Source organism: Grus americana, chromosome 1 (genome assembly GCF_028858705.1).
Source record: "Grus americana isolate bGruAme1 chromosome 1, bGruAme1.mat, whole genome shotgun sequence".
Taxonomy (NCBI): domain Eukaryota; kingdom Metazoa; phylum Chordata; class Aves; order Gruiformes; family Gruidae; genus Grus; species Grus americana.
The window spans coordinates 60,304,737-60,319,647 of NC_072852.1; the positions used below are offsets into that span (position 1 = coordinate 60,304,737).

The 14,911-nt window shown below is 40.6% G+C and overlaps 1 protein-coding gene across 2 annotated transcripts in view; it reads left to right on the forward strand.

The window, feature by feature from the left end:
* The window catches only part of LARGE1 (LARGE xylosyl- and glucuronyltransferase 1), a 289,620-nt gene that overhangs the window by 173,546 nt on the left and 101,163 nt on the right, over positions 1–14,911 (forward strand). For both annotated transcript variants that reach the window (XR_008574184.1, XM_054804363.1), the window contains exon 7: positions 3,633–3,804. Coding sequence is in view for 1 of the 2 variants with exons in the window: in XM_054804363.1 (XP_054660338.1) it covers positions 3,633–3,804 (172 nt within the window). In the remaining variant the exon portion in view is untranslated. The remainder of the gene's footprint in view (positions 1–3,632; positions 3,805–14,911) is intronic.

The following is a 14,911-nucleotide window of genomic DNA, read 5'->3' on the forward strand; positions in this document are numbered from 1 at the left end:
CTGGTAAAGTATCACTGGACATGGAAACCATTGCTCCTGCTTCTCTAGCATTTACCGGTGATCAATTGTGTACAGCATGCAGACTTCTGGGCACATAATTTCTATATTCATAGCCATAAGCACCAAATAATTTAGATAATTTAGTGTATTTTCAGTCTTCAATTACAGAAAGAATAAAGCTGGTTCTGATGAAAGATCTTTAGTGAGAAGATGTTATTTCACTTAGCTTACTTAAAAGAATCACTGTCAGCACCAGCTAAATACCTTTCTGTACTCTCCTCTCATGAACAAAAATCCAGATCTTGAGAGCTAGAGATCCGAGGTGTGCTGTTTCTGCTGAACTGAGAATTATACAAATGGCAAAGTATGTCACACTATTTTGTTTCACTTTCTTCTTTTACTAACTATTTTTTTTCTGTTGCTGCCATATCTTCTAGGAATATTTGTTCTCTGAAGGCAACTCTGATCTAGCTTGTAAAGTAAATGATTCCCAAACATTCACTATATGGGCCATTTTAACTATGCTAGACTAAAAAAAAAAAAAAGTATTAAGACTTACAGAATTAGGCAGTATTTAGATAAATGAAATGGCTAAATGTTACCAATTATATCAAAGTGGACAGCTTGGAAGTTGCAGAATTTTGCAAGAGTTTGTCCTTAGGTCACCTTAATTATCTCAAACTGGCACTTCTTAACTACTAAGCACCTATTCAACCATAGTGTTCTTGTATTTCTTTTAGTAAGACTATATGTAATACCCAGAGAGACCGAACCTTCACAGTGCTGTTGTATAGCATAAGGAGTTTTCCTTGGCATGAATTTGGAACAGTTACATTATTCATTAATAGCAAAGCCACGAAGAAATTATGCTGGGGACTACTTAGGACCCCTGTTTATGTTTTAGTCAACTCTGCATCAGAGGAGAGAAAACTTCGGATACGTTGAACCGATTAACAGTTCAAGCTTCAACATATGCTCCAATCAAACACGTGCTAGCCAGCTGTGATGGACCATTTGGAATAGGGACTGCTCCCTTCCTTTTTAAAAGCAATCCTTTCAGACATCAGGCTTCAGGATGGCAGGCTTTTTGGCTTCTGCGTGCCAGATTGGAAGGAGCTGCCAGGCAAGGATCTCCCCCCTGCAGTGACATATGGCAGTGCTGTTAGATATTGGGAATCCCGAGAGCAAAAGAGAATAACGTCTCCTTGGAGGTGACTGACTTTTCCAGCCACCTTTTACCTTCCCTGCTCGTCTCAGGCTATTCATTCAACATCTGAAGCCCTGCCTTATTAGGCTTATTTGCATGAGCATATTAGGAGTTATTCTGGAATGATATTGCATTTGGACTAATAAAATGAAGGACATGCCATCCAAAATTAATAACATAGGGACGGGTAATAATAAAAGCAAGCTCAAGTCTGTAAAATTACTTTAACTCTTTTACCATGTCAGTATGACTAGAGAGCTCATCTCCATGGTTAGTCTAGCACAGGGACATCACGTGGCAGATTCAGAATGATATGCAGAGTTTCCAGAGGCAGGGTAAATACTGCTTTGCTGACACCTTGATGTGATGGTCCCTACCTAGGGCCATGATGTGGGAGAGCTAGGACCACAAATAGCAAGAGTTTTGAGGGTGTGGATTTGAAATTCTCTCTGTTACACACATAGGAGACATTTCTGGGGACAACTGAGGTTCATTTTTATGTAAATAGAGACTTAATATTGGCATGTATCTGGGAGACAGAAACTCGATTTCTCTGCTAAGCACCTTGCAAATTACAGAGAGAGCAAGCAAAAAAGAATGAAATAAGAATGATGGCTTTTTAGACTCATAAATTAAACCACACCGTGTGTTACTTCCTTCTCTAATTTCTTTCGTAGTGGTTTATACCAGAGTCCTAGCAATCCTTGCTTGTGTTACTTCTGGCATTCTACAAGGCAAATCCTATAGAGAGCGCAAGTAAATAATACATAGACATGTGTAGGTGACAATGCCAGACAGATTGTGTTTGCAGGTGATTACGTATGAATTATGTGCACCGACAAAGGAACAGACAAATGGATTGCTGGGATGAGGTGCCTTTCAAAAAGCAAACAGAACTTCACACTTCAGTTTGCACTTTCTGTTTTGGGGTTGTTTTAAGATAACCTGCTTTTCCTGACTTTCCCCTTAAAATTTTGCCATTCTCCTTAAAGGCTTGTTCTACTACTCTCGGTCTTTTTAATAGACTTAGCAGTGGGGGAAAGCTCTGCCCTGGGCCAGGAACCCTGAGAATAAAATAAGTTGTGTGCTGTTTTAAAGGGAAAAGAGCAGGTCAGCTTACATCAGCAGAGGCCTTGTTACTTTATATTCAGAAAGAAATGTGCTCTAAGCAGCTATTATTAGCCTTTCTTCAACCACTCTTCCAACTTCCACATAAAGTTTAGGAACCCATTCTCTTATGGGAAGGTTTTCTTGAAGGATTTTGGAGGAAATGAGCTCTTCTGTGCAAAAGCTGTTTCACATAATAAACTTTACAATGCCAGTGAATAGATATGAGACAGTTAAACAACAGAATAAATCTTCTCAGTTTTATGAAGGCACTTAGTTTCTGCCTACTTTCTCCGAAGTATAAAATGCCAGGACAAATCCTGAAATCTGTCTCACTCAGGTCCCCTGTAGACAAAATACTAATTGAAGTTAATGGGAGCATGACTCAGGCAAAAACTTAAAATCTGGGAATTGTAGTGCATGCCCTTTAAAACATTAAATGAGGAGTTTCAGACAGGGCAATAGGAACTTTTCAAAAACTTCTGTATCCCACTTTCAGCAGTGACACTTGATATTTGAAAACCTGAGTCGCACAGAAATCAACTTAAATGTAGCTCATGGAACATCCTAGTGCCAATAGCACAATTAAATATTAGTCTCACAACTTACTTTCAAAGCTGTAGAAATTTTTTGTTTAGCCCTTACTAAAGAAAGGTAAAATGTTTGGGTTTGCCTCCTCAATATATAACAAACAAAAAATACGGCTGAAAATGTTGTCCCACTTTCTCTACTGTTGAGCATGTCTGTGTGATGTCAGTAGTTACAAGTTAAGGATGTAAGGCTTAAGGAAAATTTGAGTTTGTAAGAAACAAATTTTTTGCAATTTTCTGTCCAGTGTTCCAAATGACGGGCCTTTTGAAATTCTGAGCTCCAAATCTGTAAGAAATAAAAGGAAAAAGATAATGTTTGTTACTTCTACTTCAGAGTCAGAAAATTCTGCGTATGGCAAACACAAAGTTTTTGTTTCATTTGAAAATGAAAGCAGTGTACAATACACATGAAGTTTTGGATTTAGAATATATTTCAATTTTATCGGGATGCATGGATGTCCCAGAATGGATTGTACCAGGTTGGAAAGGCTCAACTAATTTGAATTACATTGTGTAAAGCAGTTGCCTCAAAGAACGTTTTTTCCCCAAGCTTTCAGAAACTTTAGCGTATTTCAGAGCTTCTGAAGTTAATTCAAAAGCAGGATTTTAGATTACTATTTCCACCTCAGAGATCTTCCACTATTGCAAGAAACTAGTGTCAGAAAGAGTTTCTCTCTCTAATGAAGATTATTTTTCCTTCCTCTTTCCCACTTCTCATTTCCTGTCAGTCGGAAGTGTCTTGGATCCCCAACAAACACTACTCTGGGATTTACGGGCTGATGAAGTTGGTTCTGACTAAGACTCTACCTTCCAATCTTGAGCGAGTCATTGTCCTCGACACAGACATAACATTTGCCACTGACATTGCTGAGCTATGGGCCGTCTTTCACAAGTTCAAAGGTATTCTAATGATTTTTTTACTATCTTTATTTGAGAGGGAGGGAGAATGGTAAAGCTAACAGTACAGCGGGGGTAAAAGGGCTATCTGAGATTTGTTAAATGTTTTCATTCTTTTGATTTTTGGTGTTTGATATAATTGTTTTATTTGTGAGCTCTTTCCTCAATGATGTTCCTTACAGAATGATTGATAACACTGATTATCTATGTAGTTAGTTTTATTAGTCTAATTATTTGAGACAGATGAGAACTTGGCAATACAATAGATGATAAAGAATTATGAGGATGCTGTAGTGATGTACCATTCAAGTACCTGTTGGTATTCAATACTTGGAGGAACTTGTTTTATTTTACTTTTTATTAATAAAGCCTAATTATTACTTTCAATATAACTTCTCCATGTTACCACTGAAAATGAATGAAGTTAGGATCATACTTGGACCAGGGAGGAGGATGAAGGGGGCAGAGTTATACAGTGAATAGAAATGAGTTACTTCTTGCTCCTCTTAATGAATTGATAAAGGATTTGAAGTATCCACCTAGAGTAGTTTTCTCTATCTATCCCCATTTGCCACAGCTCCTTGAAAATTTCCTTGATAGTTTGACCAAGAAAGGAGACTTTCAGAGTAACTGTGCAAGGAGATGATCACAAGAAAGCTCTCCACTACCCTGTCACAAACCAGAGCACTCTCCTGGCTAACACACTGCTAAAACCATTTAACTCTCCCAGGCTCCAGTGTTACCAGCTTTTTCGGAGTCAGAGATGTGCCCTGTTGTTCTCCTCTTCTCCTCAGAATATGTATTGGAGTGCTGGTAAGTGCAGAGGCATTCCAGTGTCCTGGTTTGAAGGTTTACAGCCCTGTAAAAGTGTCACCTTGATGCATATCATCAGCTCTCTTAAAATCACCTCAAGCAAAGTCAGCCTAAGCAAATGGGACTGTTTATTTGCAGAAGCCAAAATAAACTACTGTTAGAAAGGTGACAGAAAAAAGAGCACATTTACTCCACTTATCCCATGCTGAAATCCACAAGGCCTCTTTGCCTTTCCCAGTACCCAGCTAACGGGCAGGAGCTATTATCTTCAGCTCGACGGTCAAGGACTGGGCGTGAGTACTTGCTTCTCGGTGCACTTGTTTCCTCCCTTCTCTGGATACATTGATGTCCCTTCAGCAGGCCAGAAGCAATCACCTTCTCACTTAACTATTCACAAACTTGCTTCATTAAGGAATATAAAGTTTTACCTCCTCTTCAGGTATTGTTCAGACCTCTTCACCAAGCCTTTCCCTACACTGAACCTTGAGTTTCATACAAACATATACCTTGTAATTATAATTTACATAAATGTATGCATAGGGAGTAATGCTGTGATATTGTACTGTCTCACTGTGTGCTACTTTCCTATTAATAGTAATATTTTATTGAATATGGTGTATTAGCATGATGTAGCAGGTAAAGAAATGTGTATAAACTGAACTTGGGCATTGTCAAAGACAGCAAAATCTGAACTGAGACAAGGGGGCTTGTGTTTTCTGCCATAGTTTCAGTGAAGGTCCCTTGCTTTTTACTGGGGACAGAAACCAAGCATAAAGACTGCTCGAAAGAAAGGTATACGAAGCAGAGGCAGGCCTAAGACTGAAAAAAATACAGATAGAAAATACGGAAGCATAGAGAAGGATAATTACTAGAAGTAAAAAAGTGGGTGTAAGTCAGTCTCCATAGAGCTAGGCAAGTTTGTTCAGCTGATTAGAGCTGTGAAAAGCTCGAACTTACACATGGAGACAGAATTCCTGTGCTACTGCCAGCCCTCATAACATACATATCACAGATCCCAAATGTATGATTTTGTAAGTTGTCCGGTCTGTCTTTTTAATTCCAGCTGACCACCTGCTTCTTCACAATTTTTTAATCCCAGCAATAAATTGGTCAGTGTCTACATCTGCTCATCTCCCAGATGGTCATACACAAAGAAAGAATTAATGGCACAATCCCATAGCCCCAGGAGTTGAGCAGGGTAGGAGAGGACTTTGGAAGACATGTATGCCCAAAATAATCATCCTAAGTGCTGGGGAGGAGAGAGAAATGAAAGTTTCTGAGCACAAGCTTGTTTTCCAGCCTGTATCATAGGGTGTAATCTCATTAGGCAAAGACTCACTGGAAATGGATGATCCTGGAAAGCAAGGGCAAGTAAGTTGGAAAGATACTGTTGCTCTTTTACTGCTTTGTAAAATATTGGTTTAAATCATATGATGATTCTCAATTTGTCCTCAGTGTCTTTTTATTTCTCCTGCCAGCATTACAAAAGATTCAAAGGATGTCTCATGTCATTAGCCCCAAATAGTCCTCTAAAGGATCTGTTTTAAACTAATGTTTTAGTCCCCTCCTTGTTTCTCCCTCAGAAGTCCCAAGTAAGTTGATGAAGATTTCTTTGGGACAATCTAGTGCATTTATTGAACTATTACTTAAACAGAAGAAAAATAAAACTCCTATGAAGGGAAGCTCTACTCTCCAAAGAAACCTGACACTATACCCAACTGCAGCTTGGAGGGCAGCTTTAGAACCACGGGCACTCCTTCTAGAAATGTTCAAACACCCAGTTGTTGGCTGGAAGTAGCCATTATAAACCTGCTTCCACCAGAATGTTGTTTGAGCAAACAGAAGAATTTGTCACATCAGTGCAGGAAAGGCAAGAGCTTCCTTCTGCGGGTTGCTGCAGGATAACCAATAAGACAGTCCAGCACAACCACTTCCAAATTACAGCCACGTAGATAAAGAAAGTCCTAGAGTCTGCTATTCTTTCTGTGCCCAGGAAGACTTTTCTTCCCAACAAAAATAGTGGCAAAGAGAGACCAGCAGCTCAGATTCCTTTTTGCTAGGACATTACGCTTGGAAGAAACTCAGATTCAGTATTGTCTTGCAATTTAACCAGGTCCAATTTGCTGTGTAGAAAGGCCCACGGTATGTTTCAAATAGCACCTGCAATACCCTATATCCTTGTTCTGCAAAGGTTCTTCTTCCAGTCGTCTTAAGAGTTGCTGAAAAGATCAGACCCTTACATAGTAACTTAATATTTTAGGTAGTAAAGCTATTATTACATTCACTCTGTAGATGGAAAAAAGGGAGTAGGATTCCTTTGTAAATTATTGCTCTTCTGCCCTTTTCTGATAAGCTCTTTGCATACACCCTTACAATAAATGACTCTTCTGTAACTGAGTGCACAAATTAGGGCTGTGCATACGTGGTTTTATTTGAAAATCTCTTCTTTGAATTGGCAACCTTAGGCTTTGGGAGAAGCTCACAACTCTCTTTGGTAGCCTGAAACAGTGTCTCAAGCAATGTAACATTTAAAAATTTCTCTTAGCAGTTACTGGCGGTTGTATAATTATTATTCCTTTTATATGCAAGCTTCAATCTCTATGCATAAATATGTCTTTGGGAACCAGTAACTTAAATTTCAAGAGCCAGATCCAGCTTTTCAGCTGGGATTTGGACATTTGTGCTTTAGCCTCATTCTCTCTTGCTCTCCCAAAGATAAGCAGTCTCTTTCCCTAGGACAGATATATGTACACACCTCCAAAATATTGACTTCAGAGGTGTGAGTCTGCAGCCAGTCTGGTGTAGATAACCTGTCATGCATGTTTTCTGTGACTTAGTTGACACTGATTACGTTTTCTATTCATCTTTCACTGGATTTTGACAGTTCTAAACTTGAGAAAGCATCTAGCCTAAGGGCAGAAGAGTGGGACTGTAGATCATATGCATTCTTGGATGAAGTGCTGCAAAGTGTTTCAGACAGCAAGGATTAGTGTAACCAATATGCTTTTATTGCGGAAATTGTGTGAATTCTTCTGGGAAAAGAACCAGTCCAAAGCTATGCTCTCTGCCATCAATCTTAAAGTTCTTTCAAAGGCCACATCAGCTAATTGTTTTATTTTTCTTGCTCACACATGCTCTTGGTATTGAAATGTGGGTTCTTTTTTCCAAACTTCTGATTTTACTTTAACTGTATGTTAAATACGGATTCTCGGGAGCATGCATTGTAAACGGTAATGATTTATTTGGGACCTGACTATAACAGTCATTATAATTACTTGTGTTACAGGTTGCAGTTCCAGTCAGGATCACAGCCTCTTTGTGCTGGGTGCTGGACATATACGGGCAAGAGACCATCTTTGTGCTTTACCTAGTGTCAGGTGACAATTCTCGTGTCTGCCTGGTTCCTTTAGGTCATTGCTATGTATGAGTCACAGCAGACACCCACAAATGAGACCTGAATAATCCCTGTAGAGATCAGTCTTGAGGCCCTCTATATTAAGTTGAATGCAACATACATCTAGGAGCATTATGGTACACATAGTAACTCAGAGGCTATATTGAACAGTGACATCCTACTACTACATGTTAGTCTAACAATCCAGCTAGCTGATACGGTGAATATTTTAAGTAGTTTTAAGCAATAGGGACTGAATAGTATCTAACTAGTGTATTTCAAATAACTCTCTCTCTAGATTAAGTCATCCAGAGAATATAAACTACAATTAGTGTTCGTCTGTGCAAATAAGTCTTCTCTGGAAAGCTGATGAAGGCGTTAAGGCAGAATCACCTACCTCCATTAACCAAGCATCCAAGGAGAAATGGCAGGCTTGATAGGAAAACTGAGATTCCCATATTCATACTTTGCATGAATAAAAACATGCTATAGAAGCTGTTTGCTTTGTGTCAGGAGCTCAAACAATGATAAAAATCCATAGTGACATCATAAATACCAGAAAAGGTCAACAGCAATCTTGGTGCAGGATCAAGTGCCCACAGCTGAAGAGGCATTGGAACATAGTCAATCCCAAACTTAAAATTTGCAAACACCCAGTATGTGGGTGCTTTGGCATATTGCTCTGCAGAATGCCTGAGGTAACAATCTAGGTTCATACTATTTTTGCAGCTTCTTCGGGAAAAAGAGCAAACAAAAAAAAAAATCACAACCATCACAAAATTCAACATCTTGTGTAGGTGGTTTGGTAATGATATTCCTACAAGAACTATTATGCATGAGGTTGTAATATCAAATGCATGCATAACTGTTCATTTGTGTGTGAATTTAGTGTGCCAGAAAGTGAGATGCTGATGGCACCGGTGAGAGTCAGGCAGAGTCAGCAGGTGCTGTATAAATTTCCCTGAATTTGGCTCTATCAGTGAAGCCCTGTTTTAATAAACTATACCTGTCATAGACCTAGGCTCTTCTTCTGCAAAGATTGTACTTTTTATAGGTATGCTATTCTTGTGATGATGTAAAATATTCAGTTGTTGCCAAGATTAAAATTTAAAATTCATTGTCATCTATGGCTGAAGCCAGGATTTGAGCCACAGAATTGATTCTGGGCAGGTTCTGTAGTTCAGTCTGTCAGTTTACACTGAGTAAATCATTAAAGCTTCCACGGATCATTTTGAGACAGGATCTCTGCGGGCTGACACACTGTTTGTGTTAAATCCTGCAGAGATCTTTCTGTTCCTTCTGGTCAGTACAATAGGTTTTCTCTTCTTACTAATCAAGAGGAAGGCATTAGCAACGTGCACCTTACCATGTGTAAAAATCTATGGTATGAGTCAGTCTTTTTGTGAAGGAAACAGGATCACATTGTAGCAGAGTACATTAATAAAATTGTCAGGCAGCTATTAAAATAGCTTAAAATTATCTGAATTTTTATAGGTGTCTAAAAAGGCCGAATGGCACTTGTCTTTGCTCAAAAAAGGAACATCTGTTAGTTTCTGAAAGACTTGTGTAAGTGTTTAATGGTTAGACTACAGTACATAGCTCTTTCTAGGGTTATTTCACAAATGAAATACATTTTTTCTTTGAAAAGGTCCCTGTGGAGACTCTATCTGCTTAAGATTTTCTATTCCTGATTGTTATATCGCAGTGTTTTCTTCTTTTATGCTGCAGAAGCTTTGAAGCTTCATTGATAAAGAATCCTATTTGTTAGCTATAGCTGATAGAAATGTTGGGGTGTGTCTGGCTCCTCTGTCTCATGATGCTGTTGTTATCATCTGTGTGTGAAACTATAGGAGTGAGCACTGATTTATCTTGGTGAAGAGCCAAAGAAAGTGAGGATTTAGGATATTCGGAAAAAAAGACAAGTTTCTAACTGTGATTGGAGGTTAATTTTGCTGATTTTAATTAGGAGGGGATCAAGCCAAAAAGATGGGACTTACTGATTCTGTGGGTCAAGGGAAAAACAGTTTTGTCTCTCCGCACTTGTTGGATAAGCTCATTGGCTGGAGGTTATTTTTTTTCTTTTTTTCTTTTTTTTTCTTTTTTTTCTCTTTTTTTCTTTTTTTTTTTTTCCTAATTGCAGTTAGCTTTGCTATGGTATTCTTTTATTGAGGAGGCAGTATGTAAGAAAGTTGACCTCAGTAAACGAGCTCCAGGGGAGAGAGTTTATTATATGGATCAGCATGTGCACATTCTAGTTTATGGGTTTTAATGTGACAAGGGACATAATCAGAAAATTCTGATTATGAATTGCTGCCAAAATAGAATGGCTGCAGATTCTGAAACATCTGTAGTTCTTTTTTAGCTGAATGGTTCTTTGTCTGTTTCTGCCACCAGGCAGAAATATTGGGAGGTGAAAGGCCAACAGTGCATAGAACTTGGGTATAACTCATGGTGGGGGAAATTCTAAAAGAAAGTAAAATAAAAGATTTGGGTTCTTTATTTTGCTATTTTGATTTCCAAGGGATACCATTTGGTCATGTTTTCAAGCTTTTTCCCGTAGGACTAGGAATGTTTTAATTCAAAGTGAAAACGGATATTCTTTTGTCATCTTTTGATTCCACAACTGGAGTTTTCAGAATAAAAACCCCTCACATACTACAAGATTTGTAACAAAATCTTGTTGGCAACACTGAAATTTTGAGGACTTTTTTCTGCCTTCTCAACATCAATCTAGTGCTTTTCCTGCATTATTTTTCTCCAGTCTTTGTTAACCTGTCAGTCATTCTACAGCTGTCTTTTTGGCTTAGATGCTATGATGTATCAAACACCCAAACTAAACATGGTATGACTCACGCAGTGTTAAAGCAAAAAACAGTTTCTGTCTCCTCTGAGCTCTTTCTTCAGGATTTAAAGAGACTTTAATTCTATTAATCTCAAGTACTCCAACCGTAGAGAATGGACCTAGAGCTTTTTGAATTGCCTTGCAAATATTTATTGAGAGAAATCTGGGCAGAGCGCGGCATCAGAGGAGCAAAGTGCATATCCCCATCTCCCTTGGCTAGCAGAAGCTGTGACTTTCCAAAAGCTAGAAAATCCAGAGGGTACACACTGGGAGAAGGAGTATTTCGGCTTTGCGCGTTTGTTCTTGGCAGAGAAAAAGTGCATTTCTGGGAACGGGGTGCCAGTAGGCTCTGCTGAAATGAAAACCTATGAGAACAGAGAGTGGGAACAAACTGAGGAGGAAAATAATAATACCCTGTCCATCCCAACTAAAAAGGGGAAATCAGTCAGGAGTTGCTGTCCACTGATAAATGTTCTGGGTTGATCATTTTCTCCTGCAATCTGTTCACCTTCTTGTGCAATTATAGACATGCTCCCCCTCAGATACATTTAGTAGCCCTGCCCTGTCAACTCACAACTTGTTTCATTATAATTTTTTTAGAGGGCTATTAAAAAAACCCAAAACCCAAACATCTGCCAGTCTTCTTGGATGGAGCACGCAAATCAAGGCCATGTACTAATCTCTCTCGCCAGTCACTCTGCATTCCCTAGGTGACAGTAAAGCAGAGCAAGTGCATGAGCAGGCAGCGAATATGAAGGGAGTGGCAACCTGTCCATCATTCCAATTAATAATGTGTAATGATGATTCACCTCTGCGTGTGTGAAAAAGCCAAGCAGATGAGACACTTGGGTCATTCACCTAACAAATGAAGTTTACTCTAAGGTTTGATAGTTATATTACTAGGACTAAAGAGAGAATGATATTTAATAGATAGGTTTCCATGCCTAAGGCCCTTATTCTAATCACATGCAATCTATCAAGCACATATGCTTTTCACAGTTCTCTGTGACATGCATTGTAATAACTTGATATTCTGTTTTCTCCCTCTCTGAACCAGGCATATTCTCTTAGCCTACCTTGTTCTGCATTCGCAATCCATATTTTTAAGGACCTAAGGCTCCATTTCCAATTACAAAGCTCTCATCCGAGGTTTCACCTTTTTGGTTTCATGCTGCAAATTATATCTGTAATACTGTCCTTGGCAGCCCGTGGATTTGCATAGGGTAAAGTGGCGTAGGGAATATCTGTCTCACAGGCTCAAGCTGGAAGGTAGAACGTATTGTCCAGAGGTCAAGGGTATGATTGTCCCATCAGCAGGATGAGTGCATGGTATTGCTCTCTGCACAACCAGGGAAGAGGGGAAAGAGTGTACAAAATTAAACCAATTTATTATATAACTGCACTAAGGCTGTGTACAAATGGACCATGAGCAAAAACTGGGGGCAGTTATGTGAACTAAGTTAGATATGTAAATGAAACCAATAATCAGTCCCATTCTGTGGAAATAGTAGAAACCTCACAGGTTTCCTTTTTCCAAGCAATCTTGAGAATCAGGGATGTTTAAACCCCTTATTTTGACCCTCAAGCTAAAAGACAAAATTAGCTATGTCTGCAGTGGCCCACTTCTTCCCTCTGCATCTCCCAAGTGTCTTTATTTTACTTAAATCTCAAGCTTACTCTACTCCATGTTCTTTGCAGTAATCTCTAGCTTGTATTCTGCATGAGCCAAGCAGTTCAATTAAATGAAGGAGCTTTTCTCCCTCTGACTCTTTCCTCAAGGTAAATCCTTTCTGTGTTTTGAGACACTGCTAACAACAAAAAGGTTTTTGTCCTAGCCCTTGCAGATACATACCAAAAGGTGATTGACAAATATACAGTAAAACTCGGGGACCAAGTGTGTCCACAACTTTTCTGTATTTTTATTTTATTTCCTGCATTTAGTCGCAGAGGAATTCATAGTTCAGGCTTAAGTGTCAAGCATGGTGATCTGTAACACCCTCCATTGCACAAGGGCTGGTCCTGAAAATAATTTGGACCCGAAGTGCAAAATTCATAGCTGCAGTAAATGGTGTGCAAGTTGATGTCAGTAAGAGATGCATGTTTGACATTTTCTGGTGAAGATCCAGGCTGATTTATGTTTCCATTGCACTGCCTGAATACTTAAAAGTGTCTCAGGATCTAAGCTGATGCTATTCCTGCCTGGGTGTAAGATGAGCCCTGTGGCAGCTGCTTCTGGTCCTCATGGTTCTGGGATTCATTCTGGAGCTGGGACTGAACATGTCAGCAGACCAGCTTCTTGACAGCCATTAACTACTGGTACAATGTGGTGGGTTGACCCTGGCTGGAGGCCAGGTGCCCACCAGAGCCGCTCTATCACTCCCCTCATTCACTAAACAGGGGAGAAAAGGCATAACGAAACGCTTGTGGGTTGAGATAAGGACAGGGAGAGATCACTCACTAATTATCGTCACGAGCAAAACAGACTGAACTTAGAGAGGGAATTCATCTAATTTATTACTAGGCAAAACAGAGCAGAGGAATGAGAAATAAAATCAACTCTTAAAACACCTCCCCCCACCCCTCCCATCTTCCCAGGCTCGACTTCACTCCCGGCTTCAACCTTCCCCCTGCTCAGCGGCACAGGGGGACGGGGAACGGGGGTTACGGTCAGTTCATCACACATTGTCTCTGCCGCTTCTTCATCCTCAGGGGGAGGACTCCTCTCATTGTTCCCCTGCTCCAGCATGGAGTCCCTCTCACGGGGTGCAGACCTTCAGGAGCAAACTGCTCCAGCGTGGGGTCCCCCACGAGGTCACAAGTCCTGCCAGCAAACCTGCCCTGGCGTGGGCTCCCCTCTGCATGGGTCCACTGGTCCGGCCAGGAACTTGCTCCAGCGTGGGCTTCCCACGGGCCGCAGCCTCCTTCAGGTGCCTCCACCTGCTCCGGCGTGGGGTCCTCCACGGGCTGCAGGTGGAATCTCTACACCCCCTCATCCTTCCTCCATGGGCTGCAGGGGGACAGCCTGCTTCACCATGGTCTTCACCACGGGCTGCAGGGGGATCTCTGCTCTGGCGCCTGGAGCACCTCCTCCCCCTCCATCTGCACTGACCTTGGTGTCTGCAGAGTTTCTTACATCTTCTCACTCCTCTCTCCGGCTGCAAAAGCTCCCTCTAAGTGTTTTTTTTCCTTCTTAAATATGTTATCACAGAGGCGCTGATTGGCTTGGCCTTGGCCAGCGGCGGGCCCGTCTTGGAGCCGGCTGGCATTGGCTCTATCAGACACAGGGGAAGCTTCTAGCAGCTTCTCACAGAAGCCACCCCTGTAGCCCCCCCGCTACCAAAACCTTGCCACACAAATGCAACACATACAACTAAGTGAAAACCTGAAGCTACTTACGTCCGCGTTTGGGGATGTGGTGGGTTTTTCTATCTGCTTAGGGACTGAGGGGGGAGCTGTCAAGTAAGTGCTCTTCTGACATGCCAAGAGAATTTGTCTGATGAGAGCTGAGGTGGAGGTGTATAGCAAAGAAGGTTCTAGCGTTCAGTGGTGCTGTTGACAAATAGGCCAGACTATGAACCATCCCAGGGCTGAGGACCTAGCACATCCTTACTGCTTCTGCTGCCCTTCTGAGACACGTAACTTTGAGCAGAACCGAAGCCCTACAGAGAACTGAGCCATTGTACTTTTTCTCATACAAAATTGTCCTTGGCTGACTTGATGCTACCACTTTTCTGTCATCAACACAAAATGTCTGCCAGTTTATGCTCACAGCAACTTACTGGAATGCACATCACCTCTCAAACTGTCTCAGGATCTGCTGAACTTCATTAATTCATGTCATTACCATGTCTTCCTGCACATGTTATGTTTAACAGACGGTAATAATATTTCCTTCCCACATGTTTCAGGATACGATTATCACAGGTGCCAAGTGGCGTTCTGTAGGGCTGTCTACAGGCTTTTTGCCAACCTGCTTCAGAGTCATATTGGCACCAATTTTTACAGTATTTGGAGATTCAGGCACTTTCCCATACTACTAAGAAATTATGATCTGAATATTG